Source organism: Perissodus microlepis, chromosome 5 (genome assembly GCF_051167445.1).
Source record: "Perissodus microlepis isolate ML-2025 ecotype Zambia chromosome 5, ASM5116744v1, whole genome shotgun sequence".
Lineage (NCBI taxonomy): Eukaryota > Metazoa > Chordata > Actinopteri > Cichliformes > Cichlidae > Perissodus > Perissodus microlepis.
In genome coordinates this window covers 9,856,303-9,874,371 of record NC_140465.1, presented here as the reverse complement: position 1 = coordinate 9,874,371, position 18,069 = coordinate 9,856,303, and the positions used below count along the sequence as shown (strand labels likewise).

General features: G+C 39.8%; 2 protein-coding genes and 4 non-coding genes across 6 annotated transcripts; 5 read left to right on the top strand and 1 right to left on the bottom strand.

Annotated features, from left to right (window-relative positions):
- Positions 1-65: 65 nt before the first annotated feature.
- stimate (STIM activating enhance) lies at positions 66-14,161 on the top strand. Its single transcript, XM_084927751.1, has 8 exons — positions 66-1,043; positions 3,683-3,731; positions 3,830-3,925; positions 4,031-4,152; positions 4,478-4,590; positions 8,129-8,206; positions 8,608-8,751; positions 12,020-14,161. The coding sequence occupies exons 1-8, from the start codon at positions 818-820 to the stop codon at positions 12,131-12,133; spliced, it is 942 nt and encodes a 313-aa protein (XP_084783877.1). The 5' UTR covers positions 66-817; the 3' UTR covers positions 12,134-14,161.
- Positions 9,354-9,426, top strand: trnar-acg (transfer RNA arginine (anticodon ACG)). The gene has a single exon. It is a non-coding gene; the product is annotated as a tRNA-Arg (tRNA).
- Positions 10,170-10,242, top strand: trnar-acg (transfer RNA arginine (anticodon ACG)). The gene has a single exon. It is a non-coding gene; the product is annotated as a tRNA-Arg (tRNA).
- Positions 11,168-11,240, top strand: trnar-acg (transfer RNA arginine (anticodon ACG)). Its single transcript has one exon. It is a non-coding gene; the product is annotated as a tRNA-Arg (tRNA).
- Positions 14,162-15,665: 1,504 nt separating the features above from the next.
- Positions 15,666-17,175, top strand: mustn1b (musculoskeletal, embryonic nuclear protein 1b). The gene is made up of 3 exons (XM_084927752.1): positions 15,666-15,852; positions 15,955-16,078; positions 16,799-17,175. The coding sequence occupies exons 1-3, from the start codon at positions 15,844-15,846 to the stop codon at positions 16,912-16,914; spliced, it is 249 nt and encodes an 82-aa protein (XP_084783878.1). The 5' UTR covers positions 15,666-15,843; the 3' UTR covers positions 16,915-17,175.
- trnae-cuc (transfer RNA glutamic acid (anticodon CUC)) lies at positions 16,254-16,325 on the bottom strand. The gene has a single exon. It is a non-coding gene; the product is annotated as a tRNA-Glu (tRNA).
- Positions 17,176-18,069: the final 894 nt, after the last annotated feature.

The window sequence follows — 18,069 nt, the reverse complement described above, 5'->3', positions numbered from 1 at the left end:
CCTCCTTTCCCGGCATGCACTTTGTGGCTACGTGCGCGCCACGTGACCCAGCGTCTGTCAACATGAGTGGGCACTGCTGGGCAGGGGAAGCAGCTGGATAAGAGACGGGAGCTGTGACCTGCAGTTCTTCACATTTATTTTTCTGTTCTTTTTAAACAGACGAGCTGGTATTGTGCGCGACTGTCACGAGATGCCGGTACATGCGCCGTTTTAAACCTTATAGGAAGTATAACTTTGCCTGAAAGCTTTTGCTTAACTGAACTCAGTAGTTCGCTTCGAGGCTAGCTAGGTAGATAACGATAGCAGCACCTCAGTCGCTAGACGGTGGACGGTTTCCCCATCAATTGAAATTTACCTCCAAGTGGCTGACATGTCCGTATAACGCGTTAAACACTTGCTGTTTAGCCGGGCGTATGTTTGTTGCTGATGTTAGTTCCCAGATTAGAAGATTCCAGGTCGACCTAGGAAGTGTTTGCTCCACTGTGTGTGTACCTTTAAACTAGCTTTTTTTTTAGTGTTGCATTGCCGTTTTAAACTGTGTACACGGCTCAGTTGGGACCACGCTGTACGTCGTTGCAACTTCCAGCGCCGACGGCTTCACTTGTCCAGTGACAAAGAAGCTATGGCTGCATGGATGCCTGAAGCAGGAGAATGAGTGCGAGCTTTCAATGGAGAGGATGTCACCATCTTTCACCGAAGACTGTCCTGCTTAGCGTATCGATTAGCTGACCGGCAACTTCGCAACAGAACTGGGTCCGAGCGGCTGCTGCTGCTTTTCTTCACTTTATTAATTAGTCACGTCCAGATCTTCTGTCCCATGGCTGCAGCAAGCGGGGTCAACATGCTGTCCCAGCACGGAGAGGTGGCACTGGCCGGTCCAGGAGGAGCAGGGATGCCCGCGGTGTCTCTTACCAATACATCGGTGTCTTCCACACCGACACCAGATCCCAATAACCGGGGGTGCGAGAACGGCGCCTTGATGGACTCCTTTGGGATCTTCCTACAAGGTCTTCTCGCTGTGATGGCTTTCAGCACGCTCATGTGTAAGTATGGTTAATGCTCTGCTGTGTGTCAGATATCTGACACCAGCTGCTGATGTAAGCGGGTATCATCCAATAGCAACACTCCGATAATCAAATGTGATATTGATTTCAGCTGGGAGGGTTGAGGTAAATCTATACAGAGCCAGACAAACGACAATAATACGTGTAAATCTAAATGCAGGGGTTTCACTTCACTGTAACAGCATACCAATTGGAGTCACTTGTTGGGGCTTTTTTGGCTGTGTTGATAATTTAAAAAGATACTTCCTCTCTGCATTTCCTGGCACATTTAACCTTTCGTGCTGCATGTACTCCATATACTGCTGAACTTTGCAAAATGTTGCTGTAGTTTTCACATACATTTCTGCTTGGGAGTCAGTTGAGGAAGCAATCGCAGTGGGGAAGAAAGATATAAAATGTTGCTTTCTTTTGATTGGGTGATGTGCAGATAGAAAACTGTCCTAAGTCGATTCAGAATATGTTTTTTAAATAAAGTGCTGTATCTCAAGTGATGGTCACTCTATATATCCTGTAGGTGCTTCACAGTAACAGCCACTAATGAGGTTTCTTTGTCTCAACTAGCATATATGGATTTCAGAAATAGAAATCATCTTATTATTATTTTTAATGAACTATTTAGAGAGACCATCTTAAATAGGATTTGAAAACTGAAGTATCACTGAGTTTTCAAAACACACTTCTTCTTTCAGTTGTTTAGGGGTTGCCACACTGGATCACCTGCCTCTGTCTCACCCTTTCCCTCGCCTCTGTGCATGTCCCTCTTCTCTACATCTGTAAACATTCTCTGTGTTCTTCTCACGACCTCAGAATCACAATCAGAATTAGCTTTATTCACGTAAGCTCTCAATGTAAACAGAACAGACGCACAATTGCAACATGACACAGACAATAATATGTGCAATGGTGCAGAGTCCAACAACATTCCTCTCCCCTCTCCTCCTCATTTGTCTTCAGCAGTAGCATAGTTTCCAACAGCATCTTCCTGGTCAACACAAACCGGTGGCAGTCATCATTAACCCAGACCTGAACCAATCTTGTTTCAAGGTTGCATTTATAATGAGCATTGTATTTAATTTGATGAAGATTTCATGATGAGGGTCCTTCCTAATGGGTCTGACGTTAGGAGTGCACCGAAGTATAAATGTATTTATAACTCAGAGAGCTCTCATACTGGGAGTTAGAAATACTTAAATAATACTTACAGTAATTTAATACTTAAAATGTGGGGCATGGGTGTGAAATGGCAGGACTGACAACCCCATTGGTTGCCTTCTTTCAGTGTCCTTTACTGAGCACTCATGGTTCACTTCATCTCTTCAGACTGGACGTTTAGTTTGATCTCAGCTACACACCTGAAAAGTTTTATAAATGCAACACACACACACACACACACACACACACACACACACACACACACAACATGTAGTAAACCTTATCAAACATGCTGTCTTATGTAGTCAACATAGATTGTAGTGCAACACTATATCTAGTTTTTCTTTTTTCTTTGGCTGTCCTTGTCTCGTGATGGCTAAATGTCATCTTGGTGACACCTACTGCAGCATGAGACTATTCGCTAGATTGTCTCTAGTTGCTTGTTGTCATTAAGCTCATCTTCTTTTACCTCTTCATGTGGACAGACTGTAAAACTTTTCTTTTTACACCTCAGGCTAAGGTGGCTTTACATTAGAAATTGGCAGGCAAATGTCCATAAACACAGACAAGGAAACGCTGGCACAGAAGATTGGGTTCAGCCAGTGTCTGGCACCAAACTGGCAGCTGTGTGACCTAATGAGAGAAGCCTTAGTTTTATGTGGCTCAGCAGCCTCGCAGCAGTGAGTAGTTTTTTTTTTCTGGGCAGAAGGAGGAAGCAGAGGCCTCTGTCTGCCTTCACATCACACCCAGCTGTAAGTGGGGTGTGTTGGTTATGAAGTCACACTCGTTCGGAGCACAAACTGAGCTCATAGTTTTCCGTAAAAAGTAGCCCTCAGTATATATTTGGACAGAGCAACAACAACATTTAGTTTAAGTTTACAAAAGTGAGGTAGTTTGATGTCCACTTTCCATGATGGAGCCGTAAAGCGAAGACTTGAGTGAAGCAGATTGCTTCCCAGAATAACAGTCACACGATGCATACATACAGTGGCTTTAGTGTTTGTTACCCAGCAGGAGTACTTAGCAAACAGTTCACTAATAGCTTAATTTGTACCACTTTATTTCATGTATCTTTAAATTGGGCAGACTAGGTGAACAGTTTTCCTTCTAACACTGATTTATTGATTCTCTCCCTTTGCGTCATTTTGAAAGAAGCATCCATTCCCTTTCACTTAAACTCTCATAGCTTGTAGTTTCGCGTCAGCTTGATTAGAAACTCTTTGATTTCTCGCTTGTTCACTTAATTGACTGATATCAGGGCAACGAAGGCAAGAGTCTTAGTTAGAATAAACCGGTATTCATATACGAAAGCAATAAAATGCTCACTGGAGCTTTGATGGCCTACAGGAGGGTTGTAACTTGGTTTAATGAAAACAAGAGAGAATGTTTGAATGTGTGCAACTCTATTTGCAAGAGTGATTTTTTTGTAAAATCCCACTATCTGTGTGGCACTCTTTCCTCTACAGTGAAGCGCTTCAGGGAGCCCAAACATGAGAGGAGACCCTGGAAGATCTGGTAAGGGAGTTGAGCCAGCGCTAAATTAATTTCTGTGCAAAGAAACCACATGAGACTCACTGGAGTGCCTTGGAAGTAACGTAAGCGTGTATCTGCAGGTTTCTGGACACCTCAAAACAGGCAATTGGGATGCTCTTCATCCACTTTGCTAATGTCTATTTGTCGGACCTCACAGAGGAGGATCCCTGCTCATTGTGAGTATTTGGATGTCTCTGATAAATCAGAGTAATCTTTTTAAAATGAAGATAATTTAACTTTGTAGACACTCAGTTCACATTAATTTTCCCTTTTCCCTCCAGATACCTCATTAATTTCTTGTTAGATGCTTCTCTGGGCATGTTGCTGATCTATGCAGGGGTAAGAGCCGTCAGTGCTATTGTAGAATGGAGGCAATGGGACTCTCTGCGTTTTGGAGAATATGGTGAGGACAGTGCCTATGATGTCCAGTGGAGGGCAGTAGCTGCCCTTGCTATTATAGCGCTGCAGTGCCATTTCCTACCCTTTCAATGCTTTACTTTGTTCTGTTGGCAATTATGTAACACCAAAGCAGTGACATCTAATATTTTTGTACTATATATATATATATATATAGTGTGTGTGTGTGTGTGTGTGTATATATATATGTGTATATATACACACACACACACACACACACATATACACACACACACACACACACATATATATATGTGTATGTATGTGTGAAATACATAATCATGGTTTTAGGCAATCATCTGTCTCCCCAGGAGAGCCAGTGCAGTGCACAGCGTGGCTGGGGCAGTGTATCCTCTACATTCTCATCATGATGTTTGAGAAAGTCCTTATCATGTTGGTCCTCCTCATCCCCCAGTGGAAGCAGGTCAGTAGAAGAGTGTGTTTTTTCGTACATGATCATACTATACATGTGAGGTAAATTCACTTTACACGGGTCAGCCCTGCCTCTCACTCGGCATGCTGCTCTGGTCTTGTTTTCTACACCTGAACGTTTTGGTGGGTGTTGTGCTAGTTTAAGAGTAATTTGGGAAGTTTAGTACACAAAGATGATGCCCAGAGAACTTGTGTAAATACAGTAAAGCATGGTTATAGAGAGTTATTGTATTTTTGTAATTTCTACAATTTAGTTTAGGTTCAGCTAGTTTCCAGAGTGAGTTTGCTTGTTTCAGTTTAGTTTTTTTTGAAAATGTTTTAGTTTAATTAATGTTAATTTCAGTCTTAGTCTTTATTAATTATTGTTTGGAGGGCATATGTCAGTGGTAAGATCCAGGAAAATCAGTACAAATATTAAAAAAAACAACAACTTTTTGAAAGCAGTTGACTCACAGTGTTGTCGACATCAAGTCTCAGTAAATAATATATTAAACCTCATGAAGCAACTTTTAATTTAATTTTTTTTTTTTACCAATCTAACAAATACACATTTTGTGCTATATTTTATTTTAGTTTAGTTTAGTTTTTTCAAATGTGTAGTTTTTATATTTATTTAAATTAACTAAAATGTTTGGGGGGGGGTTCCGATCAAGTTTCAGGTTTTATTTAGTTATATTTAACAATAATAACCTTGGTCCTACATCACTGTATACAATAAGGCACACTTAAACAGCATTTTCTGAGTCATTACTCAAAAGCATTTGTAAGTAATGATTTATATTTTAAGTACTCCCTGGAGAAGGTATTTTGTTACGCTACTAACAGTTTTACTTTCACATTGAGAAATACACTTACATAATTACCATTTAATAATGAAATTAATCTCACAAATGATGAGGACACACAGCATCTTTCTTTGAGTGTTTCAGTATGAACACAAAGCTGACAGCCAAGCAAGTTGTCCAAAGAGCACTTAACTGTGATTTTGATATTGCAGCATTAGAAAAAGAGTCTGTAATCGATCACTGTGTTTGTTACCTGCTGAGGGTCAGCCTCTGGCAGCTTGACTGGGGTTAGTGTACACTCGGGTTTAACTTCACTCTGGGTTCTTCAGTACTACCTTTGTTGGCTCTGCAGATGTTTTCAGAGTCTGTGTGGTGTGAGCAGCAGTTGTTCCTGGCCCAGGGTGCAGCTTGCATGTAATTGAGAAACTATTGCATTCATTCCCCTGCTGGACTTGACCCAGGGGCACTGAAAGCATTAATTCCTAACCACTGGGCCTCCAGAGACAGTTTTTTCATGGCCAAAACAGTTTGTTGTGCTGTACTTTAGCAATTGTGGCGCACTGATTATTTGAGACCTCAGTGTTGGGGGGGGAGGGGGATGAACGCACCTCAGGCCATGCGGTGACTACGTAAGCTACGCAAATTACGTGCGGGATCCGCCTTTCCCTCGTCTCACTATGGGTGTCGGTCGTTGACAACTTCTATACATGGGTAGAAAAGTTCTTCTTGTCGGGAAAGAAAAAAAAGCCTTCAGAGTAAAGTGTCGTTACGGCAGTGAGGTAAAAATGTGGCCTCTCCTCCAGTTTTCACCGAATAACAGCAGCGTTAACGTGCTAGCTAGCAGAGCACATCCAAGGTGGGAGAGCATCTTTTGGTGTCTTCGCCTCTTTTATTTTAAAAAAATTTTAGTAGTTCTGTGGTTTTGTGTCCGGTTAAAGTAACAGTAATTTTCATTTTAGTCTGTGCGTGAAATAATGGTCTAAAACCACGGGGTTACAGCTAAAAAAATAAATAAAAATAAAAGGTTGTTTATCTGCATTATGTTAATTTAACGGTAATACTGCTGTAATTGTAGTAACCGCGATTTACAGCACAAGGATGATGCCTATCTATGCATACTATGCAGTCTGCAGATTTGCCAGCTTTCCTCTTTCTTTCCTTTGTATTTGCAGCAGCTGTTTTCCATTCAGCTTGTTTTCTTAAATGCCACACATTTGCTTATATTTCGCTTGAATATGACAGACCCGTCCTTTTGTGAAGGTCACTGTTTCTTTAATGTGAACTTATTCATATACAGGCTGGATAAACCCAGGTTGACTTTGAATGAAACAAAGTTTAATTGACACGATTTTAATGGGGGGAAAGCAGTTTCCAGATGCTGTTGCATGGACCCTTTTTCTACAGATTTACTCGGTTTGTCCATATTAATATTCTGCAGGACTGTGCACAAAAAGTACAGCTTTTTTTAAATATTTTTTTTTATTTGCACATTTATCTAAGGTCAACTTTATGTGACCAGAAACTGAGGTTTTCTGAACCGGGCTCCTGATTTCCTCAGGATAATACACTGCCTACACACAGTTTTATGTTATAAGGCAGAGAATATGACTTTTACTTAACAGAGATTTTTTTTTTTTTTTTTTTTTTAAATCTCAAAACACCTGCAGGGGCATTCCTTTACCAGGATTTGAACCTGTGCCACACCAGTTAAAGTGCCAAATTCTGACCACAAGACCACTAGGGCTGTTTTCTTTTGTCTGTTTTTTTTAACTTCGACTTTAACAAAGGCATGTGCTGGAAGCATTTCAAATCACTTTGTTTCTTTGCATAGTCTTTATAAGGATTGATGGTGTACAAAACCTCTGCTTTCTCTTTGAAGGTTTCTTTTGACTAGCATCCTTTAACTGGCCATACCAGCTCCACATGACTCACTCAAATAAGCAACATGAGCTCATGGTTAATTAATATATAACCACATAATGCAAGTGACAAGGCCATTTCTTTATTGATATTATTCATGTTATATTTAAAGATGTACTGTTTACAACAACACCATGGTTGCTCTTGACTGCATCTCAAAAGACTGTGCCACTTGTGGTCAACCTGTGACATGTTAGATTTACCTGCCAGAGTTTGCTATGGATCTCACGTTTATTCTTTCTTTTTTTAACTGTCTAAAGCCTGCAGTGGTGCCAGATGTACCAGTATACTGATATAAATTGGGATACTGGGCGGGAATCCTGGCTAGACCCACCCATGCTAAAACCAAGCCCTGGAATGGTGCGGCTACGTCTGCAGCCTGTCCACAGCTCAGACACAAGCATTTCACTACATGTTGTACTCTGTATGATGTGTCTGTGACAAATAAAGCTTGTTTGTTGTTGTTTTGTTTGTTTAAATTTCCCATGTGGTATGATTCTTTTTTTTTTTTTTTTTTTTTTTTTTTAAATACCATTATACCCAGAATAACGTGTGTGGAAGGCCACACTGGGCTGATTGAATATTTTCTTGGCCACTTTTCACACTGAATAGTGAGAGGTGGGCTTTATTATCTGTACACACTTTACATAATGTTGAAAACATGTGACACATTTACAGGTCCATTGAATACTGTTTTGTGCATTTAAGACTATAATATTGTCAGTGTACAATAATATTATGGGCTGCATGTTTAACCATCAAAAGTTAATGCTGTCGCTAAGTGCAACATTATATTTGTGCTTGTTGTGTTTGTTTGTGTGGCAGCTGGCACTCCTCAAGCCTATACACAATCCTGCCCTGGAGCTGGCCATCGTTATGCTCATCGTTCCATTCTTCGTAAATGTAAGTCTGCCCTTATCTTATCTTTCTTTTCTTTTTTGTCTGAATTTTACATCTCCTGCAAAACCAATATTACATGTCTAGCAGGGGTGGGAGAAAATTTGTTTAATCTGAGGACCTAGTTTGTAGTTGAAACAATGTGATAAATCACAATATATGTTACTCAACAAATCAAAAAATGTTACAAGTCACAATAACATGAATCAAGTGAGTGAAGTACTGCGATAATATTGTGTCACTAACGTGCAGTGAGACATTGTCATTGGTTACCAAAATCATCAGTGCCCATTGTATTGCATGCACACAAAGGTAAAAGCTGTTTCTCTAGTTTTGGTGGATTTTTAAAAAACGCTTGAATCAGTTCTGTAGAAAAATCATCCACCTGTATTTTCTGTGTCATTTAGGCCCTAATGTTCTGGGTAGTAGATAATTTCCTAATGAAGAAGCACAGGACAAAAGCAAAGCTTGAAGAGAGGGAAGAGGACTCACGGGGGAACGGCAAGGTGCGATACAGAAGAGCTCTTTCCCATGATGACTCGGAGTCAGAGGTAAGTTTAACTGGAAAGCTAATGCTAAAGGAGACAGATTCAACTGACACATACCATTTTCATTTCTTCAGTCCATCTGTGTCTCTCTCTCTTTTTTTAACCCAGTAATCTTCTTTTGAGCTCAAACCTAATAAAAAGTGGTACATCGCATTTACACAGTAAATGTTTCAGTGCTACTGTGGTCCTCTAACTAGTGGTTTACTTTATAGCTGGTAAACCAGTGTTTACATATCTCTTCTCCACACACACACACACACACACACACACACACACACACACACACACACACACACACACACAGTATTCATTCACCATTCATTCAATAACATTTTTCAAATGTTAGGACAGATAGTCCCTAGATTTTCTGGAATTTTATACTGTTATGCTGATCACACTTAACTATTCTGTTATATATAGAGAGAGGGAGAGAGAGACAAAGAGAGATCTTTCTAGTCCTAAAGTAGACTGGCAGCAGTTTTCACATCGTTTTTGTGTGCTGCTGTTTGGAGCACATGCTGTTACTATACCACAGAGTTGTGGGGGATGGGTTAACCGTTTTGGAGACACACATATTTGTGTAGGCGGCCCTTTCATTCTGCAGCGGGCCAGTGGCGCAATGGATAACGCGTCTGACTACGGATCAGAAGATTCTAGGTTCGACTCCTGGCTGGCTCGTAGCTTTTTTTCTTTTTTTTTTTTGTCTTTTTGGGGTTAGATTGACAGTAGTACTCAGTGACTGTTGTCCTTTGCTGGAAGTTATTCTTTTTTTTGAGGGAAGGGGGGCGGCAGTGTTCTTGTTTCCTTAGCAGGTGTTGATTAGGAAAATGAAATGATCCAGACTGGTCGTAGCATTTTAAACAGTTGTTAAATGAAAATTTAAAAAGTAAAGTAAAGGATACATGGGAGAAATAGTCTTTGCAATGTTTGTTCATCAGAGGGCACTCAGCAACTTTGCTGTTAGAAACGTGCCACAAAGTCAACAACCAGCTGGTCCAAGTAGAGTAGGGCAGAGTATAAATGCGTAAAATACAACTTGTTGTTGTGACAGTAAAAGAAGATTATTTTCATGTTATCTTAGCAAGGACTCAGAAATCAATACACATATTATTATCCTTTGACTGAAATGATTTTTGGCCTGTAAAATTGGTGGTTGTTTATAAGTTCATGTGCAGTGTTACAGATTTGTATATATTTGATGTATGTATGTTCAATCTCAAAGCAAAATCAGGCTTATTTTTGAGGCATTTGAACACTGTAGCAGTCATGCAGCGTTGACAAACGCAAGCTTTGTTACTTCCTTCTTCTTGTGTGTTGCTGTTGAGTACCACATGCAGTCAGCAGAGCAATAGACTGTGGGGGATGGGCTGAGCTGTAGTAAGACGCATGTATTCCTGTAGGGGGGCGCTGCATTCCACTGCGGGCCAGTGGCGCAATGGATAACGCGTCTGACTACGGATCAGAAGATTCTAGGTTCGACTCCTGGCTGGCTCGTATATGTTTTATTTTCTGGGTTGCTTTGATTTGGTTGAAATAATAGAAGCAATTATTGTTATTCTTGCATAAGATGAGAACAGTCATACTATGAATACATTTTCTCTGACCTACTTAACGCTATAGTAAAATTACAGCATAACTTCATTAAATAAAGCTACAACAACTAGCTTTTTGGTTCCAGGAGTTTGTAACCTTTTCTGTGGAGAGATTTTAGGGCATTTTGTGACCACAATATTGAGCATAAACCGACATGAACATATGTGGGCAGTTACTACATGGTGTGCAAATGAGCAACAGTGCAGTTCAGTTAACAGTCACAGATGTAATTATTAATAACTATAGTTATATTAATGAGGTTGCACAGACCTCCACAAGTCCAGTATTTAATCACTCTCCAAATTCCTCTTTATGAAAAATACAACAACTCTCCTTAAAGGGGACATGAAACACTGCACATATAAAGGCTAATTTACACGATAGAGCACTGCTCTCAACCACTGACATGGATGTAACAGAATCAATAACTCAGAGGAAAATAAAGACACTAAAACCAAAAATCAGTTTAAGGGGATGACATTTGTGCTGTCTCTGCTGCAACAATGAGTTTTATGTTACGAAACCGAGGATATACTGTCCACTTTCACTGTCTGTCTCTTTAGCAGTAATTGGCTGTTAATGTCTAGCGTTTCTTGTCCCCTTTAACGCAGTCATCTTTTCCCTCTTATTTATTTGTGAAGTAGTGTTTACTCCAGCTTCTGTTAGGATGTGTTTACATTGTGAAACAACATCAAATGGATTTTTAAAGCATGAAAGGTCACAGCAGTGCAGTTTAGCTTCCCTTTCTGAGAAAGTGTTGCGGCTACATGTGGACCTTGCACCCAGGGCACAACTGTGGGGGATGGGCCACAGTAGTTGAACCATGGGGCCAGTGGCGCAATGGATAACGCGTCTGACTACGGATCAGAAGATTCTAGGTTCGACTCCTGGCTGGCTCGTAACTTTTCTTTTTTCTTTCTGGGGTTACATTGACAGTAGTACTCAGTAAAGTCTTTCTTTTTGTTTTGTTTCCTTTTCCACATGTTAAAATACAAAATTAGCAGGGGTTGATTATGAAATGATGCAGACATGTATTGGCTTTTTAAACAGTTGTTAAGTGAAACTTTAATTCGACTCCTCGCTGGCTTGTGATCTTTTCATGTATTAAGTTATGCTATTACTTTAGATTTTGTTAGTTTGTAAAATAAAACAATCATTCCCACTGTTGTTTTTTTAGTGAGAATATTAGACAATATAAAATTATGCTATCATGCTTTCATATTATGCTCATTTGGGAGCTCGAGTTTTATGTGGGAGGTCTTCTTTGTTGGGTTTATGTGCTTTACTCTGACCCCCCCCCCCCCCCCCCCCCCCCAGACTTTCTTTTCATAAAATTTTTTTGAGCAAGGTTAAAAACAAAAAAAAAAAGCTACATCAGCAATGAGGTTGTGAGGCTAGATTGGAATGTGATTGTGCTTTTATGGGAACAGGCTCTAAAACATCTGGAGGGCAAATATAAAAATAAATATTTCTGTGTTTATCTCCATTGTGTGATCAAGCACTTTAGAGTAAACAGTGCACCTGGGAGTCAACATGATAATGATGATGGCAGTCATCGTGGATCTTTTTTTTTTTTTTCTTGTTTTTTTGTTTGTTTGTTTGTTTTTTAAATGTAACCGTTAACCTCGTCTAACCTTTGAGGTCTGATATATCTCTATCTCTCCTTCGTTTTCCTCAGATCCTTTTCTCAGCAGATGATGAAATGGATGAGTCTGATGAAGACGATGTCCGTCGACTCACTGGTGTGAAGATGGTGAAAAAGAAGAAGCTTCGCATGGGGATCCCTGTCTGACCTGCGTGCCTAGCTTTACTGTTAGGATCAAAAAGTCTTCATACATTTCCCCATTCCCCTACAGATTGTGTGATATTGCCTTCAATCAGTGACCTTCAATTACAAAATAATACACTGTATCTGAAGCTCCTTTACCATTGGCTCCTGGAGGACAGCTATATGAACTTTTTTTAGCAGTTGACCATTTTTCTTTCCTTTGTTTTTTTTTTTATCATTGTTTATTTTAAACATGGCTCTCATGATGTGAGTGTTGTGTTTCAGGACACTGGGAAAAACAATAATGAGTGAAGTTACTGTTAAATCCTTAATGTAATGGGAAAACTGAACTGGCTCCAGCAGAGCCAAATATGATGTACTGGGTTACATTTGATATCCTTCCGAAGTGCACCCCCCTCCCCCCAAAACAAACAAACAAACAAACAAACAAACAAACAAAAATGAGCAAACAAAAAAAAAAAAAGATGTATTCCTTGTGTTCATTCCACGTGAACGTCTGTCCTGTTGTCGTCACATGTAGATGCCCCACCATGGCCCGTGTTATACGTGTGTCTGTGACGGTGTGTACAATTGCACACCCTTTAACTTTAAGAGGAGCATTGAATCACTGTATTGACTCTACCGTATATCTTGTACGTGATGTTACATTAGTCGAATGGAGCACATTAATCCTTGCAGCAATCTTCCATTTCTTTTAACAAAGACATCTGAAGTCTCTTTTGAACTGTTGAACCTGTAAGACTGCAAGCGCTGCACTGCAGCATCCTTCTAATGTCAGCTCAGCCACTGTTTTTTCTGTAAGCAAACGACTGCAACATGTCTGACTCTTTTACTGATGTGCTCTGACTGTATGTTTTAGTCCTTGAATGTACTTTTTTTTTTTTTTTTTTTTTTTTTTTTTTTTTTTTTTTTTATAAAGTTTTGAGTGTTTTACTTTCGGGCCAAAAAAGGTGAGTATGCTCATCACAAAAGTGTTTTTTCAGTAAATATGGGAACAGGTTCTTGCACAATTTCCCATTTTTCTCAGCTTTTGCCTTTCCCCGTTCTAATGTGTGGGTTTTTTTGTTTTGTTTTTTTATTGTTATTGTTGTGTTTTTGTTTTGTAGTTCCAACAATGTGCCTGAGTTAAATTACCAGCAGTCATTTTATTTTTGGTTTTGGTTCGGTTTTGTTTTCTTTGACTGTTTTAAGCAGAGCTCGAGATCTCCAGAGGGGTATACTACGAAGACAGTTTTAACACAGCCAGGCTTTCTTTGTGTTAGTATCATCTTATTAGTACATGCACATTCCAGTAAAAATGTGGAACTTCATTCAGTGGTTTATTAAGATACAGCTTAACAACTCGCACAAATGAAATACATTCCCCTACCATAGAATCTACATTGCGCTTAACACATGCTGTAAGTGAAAATGTGAGACTTCTGCTAATTTTTAAACTGAAACTCAGAACATAACCTGCTCCTGTCCAGTAATGGAGTCACATTAGTGACACAAAACTCTGAGTTTAAACTCAACATAGCTTTCTAAGCCACTAATCTCACTTTGTAGTACACCCCTCAGGCATGAAGCACCATACAGCAGGCTCTAATCTTAAGAATGTGACGTACATAGACCTCTAAACTGTAAACAGTAAGTGCAGACCAGGCAGCTGAGAGAAAGGGTGTGTTGGTGTGTTTGTGTGTGTGATTTAACACACACACACTAGTGTGTATATAAACTGGCATGTGCTGAATATATGTGTGACTGCTGGTCCTGTTTAAAGTAAAAGGCGTGACTTAAACTACAATGATTACGGTGCTGCTGATGATTTCATTCTGATGTTTTTGGCATGTTGGTAAAGAAGGAAAGACTGTGCATTTTTAAAAAGGGGAAAGTACGGGACAGTGCAGAAGTCATGGTAACTGTCAGCTGAACTAGGACAAAGAGGGCTTTAGTATTTTGCAGAGCTTAATCTACTTGATGAGCAACATCTGATGGAAATAAGTTATCATATAAATGCTTTTCAAATAAACGGTATGATACAGAATGAAAGTAGTGGATTACCTTTCTGTTGTGGCAGAGAAAAGGTGTTCCCTGACCGGGAATCTAACCCGGGCCGCGGCGGTGAGAGCGCCGAATCCTAACCACTAGACCACTAGAGATTGAACGGTGTAAATGCATTTATGTTAAAAAAAAACAAAGGGGGGGAAATGATGTTCATCCCAAAGCTGTTTTTCATACCTTGACTTTCAAACTTTGTATTTATTTTATAAAAGTGAGATTCAAAGATATTCATTGATATCTGCATTTGTTTTGTTTTGTTTTGTTTTTTTAATGCCATGTTTATACAACAAAATTACAACACGGTGATGATTTCAGCATCTCTTTAATTGTGGGGATTGCTTGCTGTTTACCACTAGGGGTAACGCTTTCCTTATCAGAGTCGACCGGTAATGATTGTGTTCCCAGAAATAGATCTGCTTTCAGCAAATACACATGCAGTAATTAAGCATCAGGAGCCATTCTTAGGGGCTCTTTAAAGTTCACGACATGTTGGATCAACAGCTTAATTTAAAAGGCACCTTTTGTCTCTTTGTCTAAGACTTTTTGTCTATTTATTACTTTTACTGTAAGTACCATGTTCTGCTCAAAAACATATAATTTGTTGCGTTTGATATTTTAAGTGTTGTGGTTTTAAATGCTGATGATGGAGCTCCAAGCCAGTTGTTTAAGGGTGAAGGATATATTTAACGGGCCAGCATAAACATACATGCGTAATGAGATGCTCTAAACATCGCACTGGGAAAAGTCTTAATAATCATCATCTGCACAAACGGGTAATCCAAATGATGGCTAAAAGTCCTATAACTGCTTTGACTGCTCTAAATGGGTAACAATCACATGCAAACAGTAACGAGTCGTACTGTGTGTCACTGAGTTAAAACAGTGATGAGTCGGTGTTTCCATGATCCCACAGCTCACACCTTGAATTTAAACACTGATGCCAAGTCTAATGAGTAATAGTGCCTGAACTGTTTGCTTACTTGTTCCAGGCTAAAAAGAAAAGTGTAAACGCATTTAAAACAATCCTGATCGAGTGCATAAAGTAACATGATATTAAGTCCTAATGGTCCATACGAACAGATTTGGCAGAGAATGCGTACTGAAAACACAACTGGTCCAGATTGACATTTGGGCGGCTCTTACTGGTCCAGCCCTTATTTTGATGGTTAACTGGCTGAAATGCTTTTTATGACATCCCAACAAGAAACATCCTCTTGCCTAAATCAAGTTATAGAACTGAGTAAGTAGATTCCCAAGAACTGGCTCTACAAGGCGGTACTGCTGGGTGGTGATCACTAGTTTAATGTAGTGCAAAGTGCAAAGCCCTACAGAGACATTTTCAAAAGAGGATGTGAGTGCAGGGTTAACCGGAGGAGGAGGTGTAGCCTTCTGCCACTCCTGTTGTGTCTTGAAATTGTCAGCTGTTGGCCTGTAAGCTTATCGTTAACGATGGGAGCCCCATTCCAGCTGTACTATCCTTCACGTCACACCTAATAATACACTGTGACAACAGGCAGTGGAACCGATGGCAGGGGGGGCCTGACTGACTCACTGCAGGCTGACACAGGACTATATATAATGTCTGGGGGACAGACACACACACACAACAGAATAACAACCAACAAATCAATTACACTGTCTGCAGGATCAGAGCACCAACTCTAACAGCCATGTCACAGGTACGTTACATCACCTCACATACAGCAAATGAATACACAATGAATCCACGCTTAACCAGAGAGTCACATACGTTTTATTTGCCCTTATTTTCTTTACTGTAGCCAGGCGAGGTAAAAAAGAAGAAGCGCCCACCGATGAAGGAGGAGGACCTCAAAGGAGCCCGCAGTAAACTGGGACTGAAGGGCGAGGTTAAGAGTAAGACCTATGAGGTCATGGTGGAGTGTGGTGAGTAAAGTCTTTGCTGTCTGCAAAGGCATTATGTTTTCCTGGAATAACAAGTATGAACTCATGGGCGCATAGACCGTAAACATGACTATGTATATCTCGTAAAAACAGACTAGCTGACTTTGTGTCGTATTCGTGTCCGATTGTTTTAATAAAAAAAAAAAAAAAACACTAGTTCCCTGACCGGGAATCGAACCCGGGCCGCGGCGGTGAGAGCGCCGAATCCTAACCACTAGACCACCAGGGAGAGCTGCAACTACAAAAACATGTATCAGTTTTAAAGGACACACTGACGATGAATTCCCTGTGTTTCGGGTAGTTTTCTTGATAATAAATCACCAATGGTTTCTGTCGGAGTGAGTGGAGGGACATTTTATAGCTTCTTCAAATATTGACATTGGACTCTATGAAGAAGTAAATACAGAAAAAACCCAAGTCCTACGACAGCACTATTTCACGAACATTGCACACATTCACATCCATATAAGTGTACTAGATGTCCACACTCCAAACATCTCATAGTCTGATATAGTTTTAATAGCAGCTTACTTGGACATGACGTTGAATGATTAGTATTCCTTTGGAGTTGGTGCCTGGTACTAAGAAGTGCCTGATTAAAATTTTGAATGTCAAATTCTCAACTATGAATCGAGGAAGTGCCACAAATAGAGAGTGTTTTTCTGACATGTGTCCTGTGTCTCTGTCTCGTTCTGTGATCAGAACGCGCGGGCAAAGTTGCTCCGTCTGTGTTCAGTGGCGTGAGGACAGGAAAGGAGACCGTGCTGGACCAGCCCACAGCTGCCAAAGCTCCTGGAGCCAGTGTGTTCAGCAAGTGAAGCACACTGCAACCTAAAACCAAACAAATAGCACAGGATGAACATGCACACTGTTGGCTTTGTGCTTCAGACTCAGAGACTTTTAAGTGTGTGCTTCTTCCTGCTTTAATGAAAAATTTAAGAAAGTTTAATTGAAGACAGATGAATGTGGTTCATTGCTATGATTATATATTGTGAAAAAAAGTTTGTTTTTTTACTCGTGTTCAGCATTTTCCTAAATAAACTCTCACTGTGACAAGCAACCTTAAGACTTTTCTTTCAACATATTATAATCTGCTTATTGTAACCCAATTATTTAGGATTGATTGTAAAAGTAAAAAAAAAACCCAACACTTTTGAACAAATGTTTTTTAATGCAAATGTGCACATCTGCACCAAAATACAAATGTGTGATAAATCCTGATGTTCTATTATTGTACAGGACTGTAAATCTCTTTCTTTTAAAGTTATGTGTTAACAAATCTCTAGATTTTCAGAGGCCTTCCCTAAGTATCAAAAAAATAAATGTTCATTTGTTGTATTTTAAACACTGATCCCTAACTAGTGAACAAATAGAAATGTGGGGGTTGGTCAACATAGTGCCAAAAAAATAAGTTACCAGATCTGGCTAGGTCTGGAATAGAGAAGAGCCAACATCAATAGTTGTTCGCCAAAATTGCAAAACAACAAATAAGCAGACAAAAATCTAGTTTACTGTCTGTGGAGATTATGTCTACTTATGTTTCTGGGCTTAATGACAAACACATCTTTACATAAATGCTGATGATGAGAAATGATAAAAAGCCTCTTGTAGTTTCTGACAGGTCTTCACTTTTTAATTCCAAGACCATAAAAAGACTGTAATGTAAAGTCCCACTCAAGAACCTCCTTCCTTCAGCCAAAACAATGAAGACGAGATGTGGAAGATCTTGGAGTGACCTAGCCAGTCTCCAGACCTCAGGCCTGTAAAAAATAAAGTTTCGAGTTTCCAGGCGGCAGCCAAGAAACCTAAAGGATTTAGAGAGATTTAGAGACATCTTTCCCCATCTTACAATGCTGTGATTGCAGCCATTCTCCAACTTTCTGTGAATGGTACTCTTGCCCGTTAATCTGTAGTCTTTGATCAATGGTCTTTGAAAAGTGTTTGTTGATCAATGGTCATGACAATTTGCATAT

Excerpts from the sequence above, each read along its gene's own strand:
- stimate (XM_084927751.1), top strand. The coding sequence starts at position 818 with ATGGCTGCAGCAAGCGGGGTCAACATGCTGTCCCAGCACGGAGAGGTG. Across the intron at positions 4,591-8,128 it reads TCATCCCCCAGTGGAAGCAG|CTGGCACTCCTCAAGCCTAT; the intron begins GTCAGTAGAAGA and ends TTTGTGTGGCAG. Across the intron at positions 8,207-8,607 it reads TCGTTCCATTCTTCGTAAAT|GCCCTAATGTTCTGGGTAGT; the intron begins GTAAGTCTGCCC and ends TGTGTCATTTAG.
- mustn1b (XM_084927752.1), top strand. Across the intron at positions 16,079-16,798 it reads TGAGGTCATGGTGGAGTGTG|AACGCGCGGGCAAAGTTGCT; the intron begins GTGAGTAAAGTC and ends TTCTGTGATCAG.